Here is a 17,949-nt window from a genome sequence, read left to right as displayed (position 1 = left end):
CTACCTGGTCTTTGTCCACAAGCCTCCGCTCAGCCCCCACCCTGTGCAGGGCTGCACCTCGTCCCAGCGACAAGGCCCTGCCTGGAGCACATCCCCTCCTCCAGGGGTTCCCACCCTTGGCTCCTTCCAGAGACTGGGACTGGCTGTGCCTGAGTCCACGCTCACCTCTGAAGTGGGGGCGAGGGCCCCGTGTGGACGGCCAGCGCCATGTTTCCTGTGAAGCAGGTTGTCTGGGGGTAATTTGAATTTCCTGGCAGAGGGGCTCCTGTGGCCACACCCTCCCTACCACCTGCCCAAGTGAGGGGGGTGTCCTGGGGCCTCCAGAGAAGGTTGGAGGAGCCGCATCTGGGCGGGCAGGGCTGTGCCCCTCAGCAGTGCCCCTGGGGTTTGACCACCAGTGACGGTTATGTTCTTTCCCTGGTCAGTCGACTTTTGTTTCTCAAACTGAGTTCTTCCCTGATGCCATAGCTGAGTCCTCACAGCACACATGGGGACAAGGAATGAGCAGGGCACAGCTAACCCAACTGCGGGAAGGACTGGCCAGGGAGGCTCCCAGGAGGAGGAGACTGGAGCTTCGAGATGGGTGGGGAGGAAGGGCCTGCCGGGCAGAGGTCAGGAGAGGCCTGGTTTCTTCAAGGTGCTGGGCTCTCGGAGGCTGGAGAACAGAGGTGGGGCCGAGAGCCTGGCAGGAGGCAGGCCGTTTGGGAAGGGGGCAGTGTAATCAGCTTTGTGCTTTAAGCGGCTGTGGTCACTCCACTGGGGGGCTGGGGATCTGATCACACAGGGCAGGGCCCCCTGACCAGCTGAGGCACCGCCTCTAAGGGACTTCCCGAGGCCCAGAGGGAGCCCCTTCCTCCCCTCCCCTGGCCCCAGGGCTCTCTTCTTCTGGCCACCCTCCCAACCAGTGAGCCGCATCCGACATTGTAGCACAAGTGTATGGAGAAACAGGGCCAGCGTCACCGGTGTGCAGCCAGGGCCGCCGCGTGGCCCCATGCTTGGAAGGGCCCCGTGGTTTAATGCTGTCTTGTAATTCTAGATAATCTTACCTTTGAACTTGCGTTTTGTGGGTGGGACAATGGAGTGTGGGCACCAGCAGGGTCCGCACCACTACATGCCACGGCCCTGTTCCCACGCAGAGTCCGTGAAGGTCTGAGAGCAGAGTCTGGGAGACTCACCACGTGCTTGTGGGGGGTCAGCAGGCCCCAAAGTGAGCACAAGGTGTGTTACACACCAGGAAGCAGGGGGTTGCCCAACAGCCCCGGGGGACCTCGCTCTCCCTAGAGCCAGAAACCCCTCCAATCACAGGAAGGAAGCAGTAGCTGTAAGAAATACCACCAACAGGGAGCCCACCACGTCCTTTCTTACGGGGGTCCCGTCCCTGCGTCAGCCAAGCACTTACCCTCAAATGACGATGTGGAGGGAAGGGAGAGCCCTGGCACCCCAGCCCCTTGCCCCTTTCCCAGCTCCTCAGTTTGCTGGAGGAGAATGCAGACATTAGATAAAAACAGCTGAGTTCGTTTTGGGGTGAGTCTCTCCTGTTTTGTTAAAGCGAAATACAAGAGCATGTACCAGCTACAGAATACAAATTATGTGATTTCAGTGATTCTGCCTGTGTTTGCATCTTGAACTGGCATTGCTCAATATGAAGACGAACGGTGAGCAGCAGGGGGACAGTCCGGTGGCTGTATGGCCAAGTTCGCACGCCACTTTGGCGGCCCGGGGTTCGTGGGTTCAGATCCTGGGCACGGACCTACACACCACTCATCAGGCCTTGCTGTGGTGGCGTCCCACTTGGAGGAACCAGAATAACTTGCAACTAGGATATACAACTATGTACTGGGGCCTTGGGGAGATTCAAAAAAAAAAGGAGGAAGATTGGCAACAGATGTTAGCTCAGGGCCAATCTTCAAAAAAAAATGCTCTTAAAAAAAAGATGAACGGTAAAATGCATGCTAATAATGTAAGTTTTTCTTTACTGAGAATGACATTAAATAGCAAATAAAAAACACTGTGACAAGTTGAGAGAGCTGGGAAGAAAAGGAAAAGCTTTGTGTTTTCACTCCTTTCCTGGTGTTGTCCCCACCTTTTGAACGAGGGCCCATGCTCTCATCTTACCCCAGGCCCAGCAGGTTGTGTGACGGGTCCTGCAGATGGGGAGGGGGGTGGTCTTCCATGAGGGTTGGGGTGCGACACTAGGAAGGCCAGGCCTGGGCACCCCTGGGAGCCACCTGGAGGGGCAACTCTCTCCCACACAGCCACAAACACTGGTGACTTCAGCCCCCATCCGCTGGGAAATCGAGGTGATCTTGTGGCTCAGCCCCAGGGAGGAGCTCACCACACAAAGGGTCCCTTCCAAGACCCCCGTTGGGGGCTAGGGGCTCCAGGAAGGGTAGGGGCAGCTTCTGGCTCCATCCTGTGATGGCGTTTCCTGGAGGCTGGCGGGGTGGAGTGGGACCGATGTCTTCTCTCCTGCTTGGATCTCACCCCCACACCCCCTATCGCTCCTGGCTGCCCCCAGGGGTGCTGAGTGCTGGAGAGTTGTCTGTGGAGCGCGAGAAAGAAAATCTAGAGGGGCTGGGGCTGGACCGAGGCCTGACAGAAGGGTGTGGAGCAGTCACAGGGTGCCTGGAACCGACTACCTGCTGTACCTGGCCAGTGGCCACCCTGTTGCCTGCCTGGCATGGAGGCAGGGGGAAGGAGGAAGGGTCTGGCCTGGGGGCTCTGAGTGGGCAGGCTGGCCAGAGCCCTGAGCCAGGGGCCATCTGTAGCTCCAGCCTCCCTGCCCAGTAGCCCTGCTGTCAGGCGCACCGTCTCTGGAACCTCAGCCTGTCCTCAGGCCTGTCCCAGGCTCCTGCCCATGGCCAGGTCAGGTGAGGCAGCGGGCGGGACCACCCTTCCCTCCAGCCAGGAGGGTGGGAAGAGCTGGAGGAGCCTGGGCCAGGAATCCAAGTCTGGGTGGCCCTTGTCATCAGCCCCAACCCCTGGCAGGCCTGGACCGGGCAATGGGCACTGGGCTTGGGACTCAGCACCTTACTAGGTTGGAAGTTCAACTCTCCTGTGTCATCCAAAAACCTTGTCTATTTTTCTGGGCCCCCAAACAGCACTAACAACACCAGCTGGCAGGACAGCGCCACGTCCCGCACACACCTGCTGCTTCCCAGGTGTGGCCCGCTTCACTTCCATGACACTCGACATGGCAGGTACCGGGACCGCCCTCTCCACCCCCAGGGACAAGGGCCTGTGAGCTGCCAAGGATCCAGCAAGTGGAGGCCAGTCTTCACCTGCAGGGTCTCGGGCCCCTCGTGGGCCTCACTTGGCCCAGGCATGGGGGAGTGATTAGCACCATATTTCAGGCAAGGAAACAGAGGCTCAGACCAAGACACTTGTCTAGCCTCTGGCTGGAAGGCAGGGACTGGAACTGAACCTCAGTGGAGGCTGTGATCCTCTCAGCAGTAGCTCCTCTGAAGGTGAGATGAAGACTGAGGCGGGCATCCTCCAGCACCTGTCAGAGGCAGACCTATTCCCCACCACGCCAGGGGGCCTGAGGATTAGACACAGTCTGGGTGTGAAGCCAGAGGGTCTGGCTAGGCCCACTGTTCTCAGCCCCGTCCCCAGCCACCTGCAGACTTCCTGCCCCTGACCCCCACCTCCATGAAGGCCTCCCTCCCCCAGGCCCAGCTCCAGCCCTCTGCCCAGGGAGCGGAAGGGCCTGGTCCCCAGGGAGAGCCTGTCTTGTGACTCCCACCTGTGCTCCCTGTCTCCATCACCCCTCGGCTGTCACCGGCTCTAATTACGTAGGCTCCATCTGCCTGGGCCTCTGCACAGCTGGAGAAGCTCACAGAAGCTCTGCCCTAGGCCCGGGCATGTCGCATTCCTACATACCTCCCCGAAGCCCACAGTCCTGCCCGACTGCTGGGCTGCAAGGGTGCAGAGGGCCCCAGGGGCTGCAGCTGCTGGATGGGGGAGCCTGGATACAGCCCAACTGTGCCCCAGGACTCCCAGCTGTGTCTCCCTCATGCCCCTCTGTTGTAGCCCTGTCCCCCAGCCTTGCAAAGACAAGTCAGTAATTTATCACTTGGGGTCTGCTGGGGCCCCCTGGAGGAGCTCTCGTGTTCTGATGGCGAGGCAAGGGAACAACTTCTCCAGACAGGATTGTCCCCCTGAGGTGGGACCGTGTGACTTTCCGGGGTCACCTCCACCCCCTGTGGATCACAGCCTTCCCTGAAGCCTGGGCAGGGCCCATGGGCCTTGTGGTGTCTTGACAAGCCTTGTTTGGGGCAACCTGTTAGAGGAGACAAGTGACACCTGTGGTCCCTGGGGGAGAGTCTATCCTGCGGAGGTCTCTCCACTTCTGGGGCCTGGGTAGACCAGATGCAGGATGGGCAGCTCCTGCTGACGGGGCCACGTTTGACCGGGTTGGGCCGCCATGGCTGCCCCCTCCCTGCTGGAGGGTGACGCGTCCATTTCTGGCTACTCCCAAAGCCTTTTGGGGGTCTCCCCCTGGCTAGCCTGGGGAGCACACACCCGCTGCCAGGACACCCCTCCCTCCTCTGCCCCCATCTCCCCAGATGCAGCCTGGAGAGCAGAGTGAGGCCCCGTGCCCCCTCACTGGCCTGCCTGGCAGAGGGGCAGGAAGCAGGGTGGGCTGAGTTTGTGCTGGGGTCTCAGTCCAGCTTCAGTCCAAACTGCCGGGCTGAGGCTGGGTGGAAGGTGACCATGGGACGGACTACCTGTCCTGGGCCTGGTGTCCTGGCTTAGGGAGGACTGAGGCCCAGAGCAGGTGGAGGGAGCTGCGTTGCCCAGTGGTTAGGGGTCGGTGCCACTGGGGTCGAGTGCCAACTCTTGACCTGCTTGGTGTCAGGAGAATGAAACAAGATGGGGAACGTGCTCAGCAATGGCCCCAGCTGTTCCTGTGCCCCCAATCTGCCTCCAGCCCCAAGAGGAAGGGAGACCACCTGCGCATTTCCCGGGGACCCCCAGGGGGAGCCCACCTGCGCTGGCGCGGCAGGGAGGGTGCCTGGGACCTGTGTGTGTGGCTCCCTGTGTCCAGATATGCGACTCTGCCCCTATGTGTCCAGGCAGCTCTCCCTCCTGTCTAGAATTTTTAGAAAAGGGAAAAAAATGTAGATGAAAGCAGGTTTTCTATCTTGTTACATTCTCAACCACCCCTCAAATTATGAGATCTTAATGAGATTCAGGGGCAGTTTCCTCCTGGTGGCCAAGATTATAATCTGCAGCTTTTGTCTGAGCCCGGGACATCGCAAAGGTCACACTGTCCCTCCAGCTCAGCCTGGTTGCACAGAAGCCCCTCCTTGATGGGCCTGAGGACACACTTCCCGTTATCAGCTACTGGACAGGACCTGGCCACGCAAGGGCTCCCCATTCAGGCCAGGGAAAGGGGAGGCCCAGGTGGAGACCAGGTCTATAGAGGGCCACCTGAGACCCCCAGAGCTTGCGAGTAGGCTAGCCTGGGGTTGGGTCTGGAATGGTGTGATAGTGTTCACTGTGTCCTCTTTCCCCTAAAGGGGCCTAAACCATCCCCAGGGGCCAGTCCCACAGGCATGGTGCTGGAGTCAACTGCCAGCTGGAAGACACAGACGTGCCACCCTCAGCTCAGCTCAGGGGGCAGAGGCAATGGCCCCGGGATGCAGGGAGCTTTGGTGCCACAAAGACCTGTGCCCGAGCCTCAGCCCCACACAGAGGAGTTTTGTGGCCTTGAGCAAATTGCTCGATCTCTCTGAGCCTCAGTTTCCCTATCTGGAAAGTGGACAAGGTAACAGTTAGGGACTGACATTGGCTGCCTCTATCAGGAAACCCAAAACAACAAAGGTCAGCGCAACTGTGCTGAGAAGGGTGGTGGGGAGGGAGGCAGGTGGGAACCCCCAGCCCCTCGGCTCTGTCCTGACCAGGTCTGTCCCTTTATGCCACCTCCCCCCTGATGTGAGGATCATCGCGGGTCATCTGGAACATCGGCCTCAGGCCCCCAGGCAGTCTAGAGGGGCCACATCCTCACACCAGTCCCCACGCTGACACCCCCACCCTCCGCCACCAAGAAAGCTCCTAAGAACACCAAGGCTGCTGTGTCCCAGGAGGATGTCCCAGGCCCGAGGCGCCCTCTCGTTCTAGAATTTGCTTTGGGAGAAGAAAGCCCTGCAAGGTTCTCCCCTACATCCCCCAACCCCCTGCCCCCACGAGCACGAGGGCATTGGGGCCTCTGATCCACAGGCCCCAGGGCACGTGCGTATAGTAGGAGGCCTGGCAGGACCCTGTCCACCCACGGGACCCACTGCCCCTGGAGTCAGGGCCGAGGTGAGCAGGCAGGGGTCAGGGCCGGCTCCTCATCTTCCTACCTGCAGGAACCGGGTGAGCACCTCCTCTACACACGCTCCTGCAGCTCTCCAGGGCCAGGCTTCGGATCGGTGGTGCTGTGAGTTTGGTCCCTTGCGGTACACAGTCGGCTAGGGCAGCAAGGGGTGGCCAAGGGTGGTGAGGAGAGACGGGGCCAAGGCTGGGGAAAGGGGTGGCTGAGAAGCGCACCAGGGGACCGTTGGCCGTGGAGGCGGAAGGACAACCACAGCCACGTCAGAAGAGCAGGCACGGCCAAGGCTGCGGGAGGCCTTGCATGTGCACGAGCGGGGCACGTGTGTGTGTGTGTGTGTGGCAGCAGTGCGGCCTGAAACCTGGGAGCGTCCGGAATGGGCAGTATGTTACGTTCTGGGGCTGCCGTGACAAAGTCCCACAAACTGGCAGACTTAGAACAACAGAAATTCATTCTCTCCGGGTTCTGGAGGCCAGAAGTCTGAGACGAGGGTGTCAGCAGGGTCGGTTCCTTCTGAGGGAGGATCTGTTCCTTGTCTCTCTTCCAGCTTCTGGGGGCTGCAGGCAATCCTTGGCATTCCTTGGCTTGTGGATGAGTCACCTGTCTCTGCAGGTGTCTTCAGTGTGTGTGTGTGTCTGTGTCCAAATCCCCCCCAATTATATTGGATCAGGGCCTGCTCTACTCCAGCATGACCTCCTCTTAACCCATCACATCTGCAACGACCCCGTTTCCAAATAAGGCCTTGTTCCGAGAAACTGGGGTTAGGACTGCACACGTGAACTTGGGGGACACAGCCTACCCCATAACCTGCAGAGGGGGAGGGTGAGTGTGGAGACAGCTGCAGTGGCCGAGGCCTGGCAAGTCGCAGGTCATAATCGGTGAGTGTGGGGGTGCTGGGTGTTGGGGGCGGCAGGGGCCTGCACAGATGTTGGCTTTGCTCAGGGCCATTTCTGAGCTCCTTGTGGAAAACACCCTTTGGCCCTGCCCCTCCCCCACCAGGCATCCTGGGGCGGCCTCTTCAGCGAGGCTCCTGGGGAGGGTGGAGGGAGGGCATCCTAGCCAGGCTGCTGGCTGGGAGGAGATGTGGGTGCCCCTCCCCAGCACCCTATTCTCGCTTCCTGCCTTCTAGGGAAAGGGCGGAGGGTGGGCTTGGTAGGCCACTTGGGGCAAGAAGGCCCGGTCCCACCCTTGGCCCAGTTGGCTCCTGGTCTCCCTCATGGCTGGGGCAGCCGGCCTGGCCTCTAGTGGATGGGGTTTGCTTGCCTCCTGGGGTCCTTGCCTTCCCATTCCCCAGGGACTCAGGGCCTGGGACTGGGCCCTGGAAGGCTCGATGTTCAGTCTGTGGTTTTTCCAGTGGAGGGTCTCACGGCTGCCCCGACTCCAGCCGGAGGCCTCTGGAGTGTCAAGAACCTGGCAGCCTCTGCCGCCCCCCTGGCCCTTCCAAGCCCTCCCGGCCCAGGCAGCTGAGTGCGTGGCTCTCCTGCCCTCCTCTCCTAGGCGCCTGGCCCCCAGCCCTCCTCCCAGAACCTAAGCCACCAGGGGTCACCAACAGCCCAAGCTCTGGAAAAGCCCTTGGGCAGCGGCTTTTGTGGCTCTCCTGAGACTCCCATAGCCTGGTCCATCTCAGTGGGGGGCTATGGGCGGCCCATCCAGCTACCCGTGCCCAGCCTCAGCTCCGCTCCCCTGCACCTGGGCGGGCTCTCCCAGTATCTCCAACTTGGGGGTCCCTGACACAGGAGGAGGGGCCTGATCATCCTCCCGGCCACACTGAGGCCAGCCGGGGCCTCCCTGACCTTGCTGTCCTCCCTCCCCCTCCCCAAAGGAGCCCGTGAAATAAACAGGGTTGGGGGGGACTTCAAAAAACACTCAGGGCTGGTGGAAAGGGGCACAGATGTGATTCCCTTCTCTTCTTACACTTCATTAAGGCCCCCACCCAGAAAACCAAGGCCAGGGCCAAGTGTGGGTGTAGCGGGGTGCAGCTCCGAGTCTCCCTGTGCAGCTGGTCCTTCCACGTGGTTGCTGCCCCCCATGTGGCCCTCGTTGGGGTCTGGCTGTGGGAGGGGTTGGTGGGTTCCACCACAGCATGTGATCCAATGGTGCCCTGCCCAGCAGATGCTAAATGAGGTCCGTTCCCGTCTGCTGGACCTGTTGTCAGTTTTATGGCTCTGGGGTTATATAAACAGTGGGAGGAGAGTGCAGGGGGAAGGGAAGACGGGGCCATCAGGCCTGGGCACCCCCTGCTCTTTCCGTCGGACAGCTCTCTGAATTTGGGGCAGCCTCAAGACTCTGCTCTGCTGCTTGAAAATCCGAAAAGGGAAGAACTGACCCAGAGAGGGGATGGGAACTCGAATTTCTAGAGGATTCAGCCACTGGGCTGGAGAGAACATTTAGCCCCTGCTTGCGGGGTGATGAAAGCCCAGGCCCCCGATTCTACATTGCCGCGAGGCCCCTGGGTTCCCCAGTACTCTTTTCCAAGGGGCTATCCTGGCCCCCGATCATGCCTCTAGTTGGGAAATTGGAGACACAGATGAAAAAGCAGAGGATGGCCCAATAAAGACTCCCGGGAGAGAAGGGACCAGCCCTCACAGGGGCTTTCACAGGCCGCCTCACGGAAAACCTAAGGCAGGGCCATGGGCTCCATTTTCCACCCACAAACATCGAGGATTGGTCCAGTGTCCGCAGCCCAGGACAAGTCAGCTCCACGGCCCAGGCTCTGCCCACTGCCGGCTCTCCTGGAGCCCAGGCCGCCTCCCCCGGGGGGCAGAGGGGAGGTTCATCTCTGAAGCAGCCACAGCTCTCAGGTGAACGTAACGGCAGGCTGGGTCCCTGCGTTCCTTTGATGAGGACTGAGGTAGGGGGAGAGGGAGGGGAAGACGGTGGTGGAGGGACTCGCCCCTGATAAAGCAGCATCTGCCCCTCCCCGCCCACTGTGGGAGAAACAGGAGCCTGCATCCCCACCACAGACGTCCAAGGTGGGCACCAGCATCCCCTCTGTTTGCAGACCAAGGTTGCCAGCACGCAGAGCCAGGACCCTCATCCAGCCCCCACCCCCTCCTTCCCCGGTGCCCATGCCTGTTGTCTCCAGCGACTGAATGGGAAGTTGCTGCCACTTTGGTGGTGGGTGCCCCAGAGCAGGCTTAGAGAGGTTTGTTAACATGCCCGGGTCACACTGCCTTTGTGCTCCAGAAGCCACAGATAGCTCCTGGGGACAGTGGCGTCCTGGCAGATCTGGTGATTGAACTCTCATGTGGGTAGCAAGTATGGAGGGGGCACAGGGTCGCAAATGGCCACGGTGTTTCCTTTCCCTTTCTCTTTCCTGACTTACACTTCAGTCCTAAAACCTTCAGGTGGGGCAGGGTGAGGGGAGTGTCTGTGCCAGTGGGGTTTAGGGGGTGGGCGGCCACTCAAAACTGGAGTAGGGTGGGGAGGGAGTCCAGGCGGAGGGGCGAGGCACCCAGGATGGGGCACTGGAGCCCGAGTGAGGTGGGGGAGCATCAGCCGGGGAGTTACAAATAGGGAGGGGAAGAAAACCAGATGAACCCTGTGGCTCTGGGCCTCCAGGGGCATTGGAGGTATTGGCGGGAACTTGTAGCTTTTCGTACACGTAGACAGACTTAGGAAGAAGCCTCGATGTGGGCACGTAGCACTCACACGCGTGTCTTCTGGTTGTGTCGAGTGAGGGAGCTGAGGAGCAGCAGTATTCCGACGGCTGTGTGCACCCAGGCCCACATCTTGGCTTCTGTTACCATTCTCCATCCTTGGAGAAATGACTGATGCCAGGAAAAGCACAAGATGAGCTGGGAATGTCTTATTGAGAGGGAAGGCAAGGAGGTGCTCAGAGAATGATGGGGACACATCAAAGGACACAGGAGCCAACTGAAGGGGCTCTCAGGGTACAAATCTGGGACAATTCGAGCATCAAAATAAAGAGTGATAGTAATGGATTAGAGCCGTTGAATAAAACAGGAACCCAAGAGTCCACACTGATATAGATCAGTGCAGAAATTGAAAGTTTGAGAAGGACCAGGATATTCAGTTTCAAAGTACCTCCCCTCAAACCACTCATTGGTCACAAAGGAGAAAGAAGCAACTTCCTGGTGGAGAAGCTCGTCCAATCAAGGGGTCAAAGAGAACCTTGTCAGGAACGGGTCACATCAAAACCGTGCCGTTCTCGACAGGACTCAGCGGAAACGCGGCACCACTTCTAGAATGTTCCTGCCAAACAAACATAACTTGTCTCATCATGAGTGTAGAAGGTAGAACAGTGGCCCCCCAAGACATGCACCCCTTAATCCCAGGAACCTGGAAATATGTTTCCCTCCATGGCAAAAGAGACTTTGCAGCTATGATTAAAGTTGCAGACCTTGACATGGGGAGATTATCCTGGGTCCTCTGCACGGGCTCAATCTGATCACAGGAATCCCTAAAATTGGGAAACGTTTCCTAGCTCGGCCAGAGAGTTGCAACATGAGAGGGAGTTGGAGGAAGGGTGCCATGAGCAGGGCATGCAGCAGCCTCTGGAAGCTGGGGAGGGCCCTCAGTTTACAGCTGGCAGGAAAACAGGGGCCCTGGTCCTCCCACGCGAAGGAACCGAATTCTGCCAACTTCTGAACCAACAAGAGACAGATTCTCCCTTAGAGCTCCCAGAAAGGAGGCAGCCTGAGGCACCTCGATTTCAGGTGGACTTCTGACCTGCAGAACTGTAAGATCGTGGATTTGTATTGGTTAAGCGGCTAAGTTTGCAGAGATTTTGATCAATGGCAATGATAAACTAATATGACGAGGAGACGTCGGACAAACCCGAATTGAGGATACAGGGTTAGTTATCCAGCACGTAGAAAGAACTCCTCAAAATTCATAAGAACAAAGACAAACAGCTAATTAGAAAAATGGTGAAAATGAATGGGCATTTCACAGAAGAAACATGAAGGCACAATAAAAATATGAGTAGATGGGGCTGGCTCTGTGGCCTATTGGTTAAGTTTGGCGTACTCCACTTCAGTGGCCTGGGTTCAGTTCCTGGGCTTGGACCTACACCACTTGTCAGAGGCCAGACTGTGGCAGTGACCCACATACAAAATAGAAGAAGATTGGCACAGATGTTGGCTGAGGGTGAATCTTCCTCAGCAAAAAAAAAAAAAAAAAAAAAAAGTAGATGACCAGCCTTATTTGTAGTTAGGGAGAACAAATTAAAACCACAATGAGATTCCATTTTATTCTCCGGATTGGCCAGATTGATGATACCAAATGTTAGTGACCTCAGGCCAAATTGGGTCAGCCAATGCTTTTTTTTTGTTTTTTTAAAGATTTCATTTTTTCCTTTTTCTCCCCAAAGCCCCCCCGGTACATAGTTGTATATTCTTTGTTGTGGGTCCTTCTAGCTGTCGTATGTGGGATGCCGCCTCAGCGTGGCCCGACCAGCAGCGCCATGTCCGAGCCCAGGATTCGAACCAACGAAACACTGGGCCGCCTGCAGTGGAGCACGCAAACTCAACCACTCGGCCACGGGGCCAGCCCCAGCCAATGCTTTTGCAAATAAAGTTTTATCGGAACATACACATGCTCTTTTTTTGTATTGTTTTTGTATTGCCTAGGGTTGCTTTTGAGCTACAACAGTAGAATTGAATAGCGCACCAAAGACCACATGGCTTGTAAGTAGAAAGTATTTGCTATCTGATTCTTTACAGAAAAAGTTTTCCAGCCCCTGATGTAAACTAGCAAGAACTCTTATAACTACTTTGAAGAGCACTTTGGCAGTAACTAGTAAGATCAAAGGTATGCATACTTTTGGATCTGCAATTCCACTTCCAGGTATTTACCCTAGAGAAACTCTAAGTACCCTAATGTCCACTGCATCACTGTTTATAATGGCAAATAATTGGAAACAACTCAGGTGCCCTCAGCAGGAAAATGGACCCATACATTCTGGGCTATTTAAAGGACAGTATTCCATACAGCAGTGAGAGTGAATGACTCAGAGTACACGCAATACGATGGTGAATCTTGCAAACAAAGTTGAGTGAAAAAAGAAGTTGCAGAAGAATTCAGACGTATAAATCGTTAGCATAACAGTCAAAAATGCTCTACCCCAATACCTATTGAATCAGTTAGGCTGTAGCTTTGGCTTTATGAAACAGAGTCCAAAATAACAATGGTTTAAACGAGATGGTTTGTCCCTCCCTCGTGGGGCGGTCTGTAGGAGGCCGTGAGGGTCTGGGATGGCGGCTCTGCTCTGTGATGTTGTCCAGGGATCCAGGCTCCTTCCAGCTTGTCGTTCCACGTCTGCTTGGCCCGGGATGGCTTCCTACCATCACCTCTGTGCTCCAAGCAGCAGGATGAAGGAAGGGGGAGGAAGGGGCAGACGCCCTCCTTTTAAGAATCTACCTAGAAGTTGCACCTGTCATTTCTGCTCACCCCTCACGGGTCGGAATTTAGTCGTGTGGCCACCCCAGCCACAGGGAGGCTGGGAAGCATATTATTCATTCTAGGCAGCCACACGTGCAGGCAAACTTTGGAAGGTGGAATAAATGAGTATTAAGAGACAAATAGTAGTCTCCCCCTTAACTGTTCAGGGATATACCCGTATATGGTAAACCTTTAAAGAAAACTAATGAATTGATAAAATCTGGACAGTGACGATCCCAGGATGGCTGTGAAGAGGGGAGGAAGGTGCAGTTGGGAGGGACCAAAGGGAGCCTCTAAGTTTTTGCTAACATTCCGTCTTAAAGCCAAATGGCAGGCTATGGGCATTTATTGTTATGTGTTAAAACGTACATTTGAGTCTCACATCCTATCTTGCATGGGTAATATTTCATAAAAATTACATAATTAATAAAAGGCAGGTTATAGAATGTACGTGTGATTTATATAAAAATGAATGAACGGTGCTTGTTATTTCGGCTTTGAATTTAATTAGTCTTTGCCCGGCATTTCCTCTTCTTCCTCTGGTGCCCGGGGGGCTGAGGGGTGGGACAGAGCTTACCCGGCCGCTGCACTGCCCAGAGCTGAGGAATCAGCCCCTGCGCTAAGACATGAGGCCTTTCATGTGCCTACAAACACTGTTCCTCCTGCATCCTCTCCCAGCGGCCTTTCATTCTTCCTGTGCACAGTTCTAGCCGGCTTGGAATTGCTTGCTGCTTCCCGACGGCCCTTCCCAGGCCTCCTGTCTCTATGATCCATTCAGCAGACATAGAGTGAGCATCTGCCAGGTGCTAAGAATTCGCAGATGTAGCAGGGCCCTTCTTTGTTCTCTCCCCTTCCCAAAGCCCTTTCCATCCTCCATGCCCATTTGTCCCTGAAGGCCCAGCCTACAAGCCACTTCCTTCTTGAAGCTCTCCTAGATTTCTCTGGTCATATTGGTCTCTACCTCTGGTGTCCTCTCACAGTATTTCCTTTACTCCTTTAATATTAGAGCGTTAGATTCTCTCTGCCCACTGCTCCCGTGCAGTTCTGAAGGCCGCTGGCCTGGGGAGCAGATCCCACGCCCCCTCTAAGAGCTGTGTGCCCATAGCTAAGTCACCGAACCTCTCTGTGCCTCAGCATACCACTCGTAAAACGTTAAGCGCTAACTCCTTGGAACAGGTTAAGTGTTTAGCTCGACAGTTAAGGCCCCGCCCCGCGCCCAGGGCACCGAGTACAGGCTCAAAATCGGTCCTAGGGTGTAACTGCTAAAATGAACCCTCGAAACCCAGCTCTTCTCCGGAAGGCGCGGTGCGGCCCTTTCTCTCCTGAGCTCCACTCTCCTTCCGGATGGGGGTCCCGCAGAAGGGAGTCCCTGATCTTCAAGCTCCTGCAAGGCGGGGCTCAGGAGGCCAGCTCCAGGGCAGGACAAGCGCGGCGCTGGGGACAGAAACTCGGCCACGTGGCCCAGGCCCCGCCCCTCCAGGCCCCGCTCCCGCCTTTTATTGGTTCGTGACCCGCCGAGGCCCGCCTCGCTCGGCCACGCCTCCCAAGAGCCCCGCCCCCAGGCCCCGCCCCATCCCTCCCCTCCCCCGCCCCGCCCCGCCAGCCCTTCCAGTCCCGCCTCTCGTTGGTGCGCGCCCTGCCGAGTCCCGCCCCCTCATCGTCACTTCCGGGCAGCCGAACCAGCGGAAGGCGGAAGTGTGCGCGCCCGGGCCGCAGCGAAGCCGGGCTGAGGTTCCCGTGGCTGGCAGCTGGAGGCTCTTCCAGGTCTGGGCGCGGGGACACCGAGGCCGCCGGGGGACGGAGCCATGAGGCGGCCGCGGAGCCTGGCGGAGTCTCGAGGTTGACTGCCCCCGCCGTCTTCCCGCGACGCCGCCTCCTCCAGGCAGCCGCGCGCCCCCACCGGAGTCTCGCGCCCTACGGTCGTCCCGGCGCCTCGGACCCGGGCTCCCGGGCCCCAGACCTCGCGCTATGACCGCGGCCGCCGCCTCCAACTGGGGGCTGATCACGAACATAGTGAACAGCATAGTAGGGGTCAGTGTCCTCACCATGCCCTTCTGCTTCAAACAGGTGAGTCCCGCGGGCGGCGGCCGGCGCCCTCGCCCCCTGCGCGCCGCGCAGCCTCTGCTCCCGGGCCGGGCGGACCCGCGGGCGGAGGCGGCCCGGGCGCGCCGCGGGGGTCTGCGGGGCGCCCAGGCCCGGCAGCTCCGCGCGGTTGCGGACCGGAGCGCCCTTCCGAGCCGGCCTGCCCGTAGGACTCGGCGCCGTCGTTGCGTCGCTGCTGTGGACTCCGGCCTGAGCGCACCGTGCCCAGCAGCGCGCGAGCCGGGCCCCGGCGCTGTCACTGCGCCTGGAGGGCAGAGATGCGGGACCCGGGGCCAGCGCGCGGGACAGACCGCGGAGGGAGCCTCGCTGCGGGGGCGTGGATGCGCCGGGCTCCTGTTGAGATGATCCACGAGCGAACCGGCCTTCGTGCTTTAGAGAAGGGGGTCACGGAGTTGTCACGCTCGTAACTTCCTTCCTGAAAGTGAACTTCTGCGCTCCGGTTGCTGCCCCCCTGCCCCTGGGGCAGGTGCTGCCGCCCGCGAGCTGGCTCCCTGGAGGGCAAGGGGACGCGGGGCAGGGCAGTGGCCGCCCGGCTGCAGAGACCACTCTTCCGTGAGGAAACCAAGTAGACAGAAAAATGAAAATGAGATGGACGTTTCGGAACTGAAAATGCGCACCAGTAGTTTAATTTTAGATGAACAGACACTTTGCATTTTTCGTATTTAATGTCTTTTGGATAAAAATAGCAAAAACACATTGTTTTTAATCTGAGGATTTTCCATCCCTCACATAGAGCCCCCCAGCCTGTGGATGAGCATGGTTTAGGGTGCCTGTGGGAGTCATTGACCCGCCTTGGCTGGTGAGCAGGTCGCCGGAGGACAAGGACTGTGCTGGCAGTTGTGGAAGGCCACGCTGGCGGCTGCTGGAGCACCCAGGGCAACATCTGTGTCTGGACATCGTGAATTCCCACCAAGCTGACCACCTGTGGGTGTTTCTGGAAGGACTACGGGTCCCAGGGTGCATTGCGGCTGGCCTGGCACAGAACTGCATTCTGGGATGTGTAGTTAGCTGATTGTGCATCCTTGAGTCCGGTACTGCGATCCCTGATGCTCGTTTGGGAAGTGCCACCGCGGTGGGGCTGTGGTGTAGAGGCCTGTGAAATGTGCTTTCAGGCCCAGCGGATTCGGCTGTCCACAGACTGAGTGCCTTCTGTGTGGTGGGCACGAGGCCCCTGCCCGAGCATTTAAACGGGCGCTGGACCGACTTGCCCAGGAAGAGCTTCGTGCTGGAGGCCCGTGTGCAAGCAGAGAACTGGAAGTGGTTCACCCTGTCCCGAGGGCCTGGCAGAGTTGGGATGGCCACTCCCACGTGGACTCAGCATCTTCTCCATGGGAAACACAGCCTGAGGCCAACGGGCAATTTGGGGATGTGTGTTTTTAGTGTCTGGCAGCCATGTTGTTTAAAAAAAGTTTCGGTTTTGGGTTTTTTGTTTGTTTGGTTTTAATAATTTTGGTAGTTAAAAAAAATGTTAGCATTTTATTGAAGTATAACATGCATACATAAAAGTGCACACAACTGAGGTGTACTCTTGGTGAGTTTTCACAAAGTGAACAAACGTGTACCAGCTCCCTCATTAAGGAGCACAGCATCGCCACAGCCGTCCAGGCCCCGCCTCCCTCCCCAAGGGCCCACATCCCACCTCCAGCTCCGTAGATCCGTGTTGCCTCGTTTTTAACTTTGTGTAAATGGAGTCATACTGTACGTATGGTTTCGTGTCTGGCTGGTATTCATCGTGTGGACGTGCTACAGAGTGCTTATTCTTTACTTTTGCTGGCACACGTGCGGTTTCCCACCGTGGAGCTCTTAGGAACACATGGGCACAGGCTCTGACCACACGTTTGCGTTTCTGTTGGGTATTTATCTTTGAGGAGAATAGCTGGCTCGTATGATCTGTGCACCAGCAGATACTAGTAGGACATTTGGGTCGTTTCTTCAGTTTTGGGATTATGGATAAACCTGCTGTAAACATTGGCTTGCAGGTTTTTGCATGAACACATGTTTTCATTTCTCTTGGGTAAATACCTAGGAGTGCAATTGCTGGGTCAGATGGTGAGCGTATGTTTAACTTATAAGAAAGGCATAAATGTCATTTTTAATCTCTTCCTTTCAGAATGTGTTCACCACTCGTAGCTGTCGATCCACGTGGCTAGAAGGTGGCCCCCTGTAGGGCGCGCGGAGGTCCGGGGAGACTAGTTGGCAGCACCGTGGTGTTCACAGGACTCTCGAAGGGCTGGGAGGGGGATGGTGTTCCTGCTGCTCTTTCAGGATGAGGCACAAGTTTAAGGCCCCGGGACAAAGTGTGTGGCCACCACATCCAGGAAATTGGTCCCTTTCCATGCTAGGAATTGTCACCCTTAGACAGGGGAGTGAGGCAGAGCTGGGCCGTGTGTCTGCAAGGGGCGGGGAAGCGGGGACGACTGTCCTAAGCCACAGACGTGCTGGTCAGCGTGTGAGGAACAGACACTGAGTAGTTTATTTTGTCAACATCTCGTTTTCTTTCAACCCTCTAGTGTGGCATCGTCCTGGGGGCCCTGCTCTTGGTTTTCTGTTCTTGGATGACGCACCAGTCCTGCATGTTCTTGGTGAAATCCGCCAGCCTGAGCAAGCGGAGAACCTACGCTGGCCTGGGTGAGGATGTCGGCTCTCGGGGCAGCGGCTGGCCCTCACTAGGCCACTTCTTCAGAAGGGCAGCGTTCTAGGTCTGGGGGCTGGGGCCTTACTCCTTTATTTACTTTTCTTCCACTTTATTCTTAAAGAGTTCCTTGAACAGCAATTTTTTCCCTTATTTTAAAATGTAATGCAATTTTTAGAAAGTATTAATATAAACTTATGCTTCAAAATTGAGGAGCTACTTGGTCTCCTGTCCCCCTTTTAAGCAAATGCACGCGGAGAGTTTCCCCGTCCACATTCAGGCAGAACCAGCAGCTCCCCGCTGCTCTGGGGGCCTGCTTGCTGTCTGCCTCTCCTGAGTACCCCGAGCCTTTGGAGCTGCCAGACAGGGACCCTGCTCCACCTGCCCCACTTTGAATGCACGGCAGAGACTGTCCTGGGTCCAGGCTTAGAGCTTGGGGTCAAGCCACCTGTCTCCCCAGCAGCCTTCTCTATTTCCTGATGCTGTTGGT

The 17,949-nt window shown here is 57.2% G+C and overlaps 1 protein-coding gene across 11 annotated transcripts in view; it reads left to right on the top strand.

Moving 5' to 3' along the window:
• Positions 1-14,386: 14,386 nt before the first annotated feature.
• The window catches only part of SLC38A10 (solute carrier family 38 member 10), a 42,254-nt gene continuing 38,691 nt past the window's right edge, over positions 14,387-17,949 (top strand). For 4 of the 11 annotated variants that reach the window (XM_070483803.1, XM_044746134.2, XM_044746133.2 and 1 more), the window contains exons 1-2: positions 14,387-14,791; positions 17,338-17,455. In XM_070483803.1, the coding sequence (XP_070339904.1) occupies positions 14,693-14,791; positions 17,338-17,455 (217 nt within the window). In that variant the 5' untranslated portion in view covers positions 14,387-14,692. Of the gene's footprint in view, positions 14,792-15,560; positions 16,196-16,341; positions 16,359-17,337; positions 17,456-17,949 lie in introns of those variants that run through there. The other 7 variants (XM_070483807.1, XM_070483805.1, XM_070483804.1 and 4 more) reach the window with 5 other exon arrangements.

The sequence above is a fragment of the Equus asinus genome, chromosome 13 (assembly GCF_041296235.1).
Source record: "Equus asinus isolate D_3611 breed Donkey chromosome 13, EquAss-T2T_v2, whole genome shotgun sequence".
NCBI classification, from domain to species: domain Eukaryota; kingdom Metazoa; phylum Chordata; class Mammalia; order Perissodactyla; family Equidae; genus Equus; species Equus asinus.
Note: the sequence above shows the minus strand (reverse complement) of the source record. Positions and strands in the feature narration are given on the sequence as shown.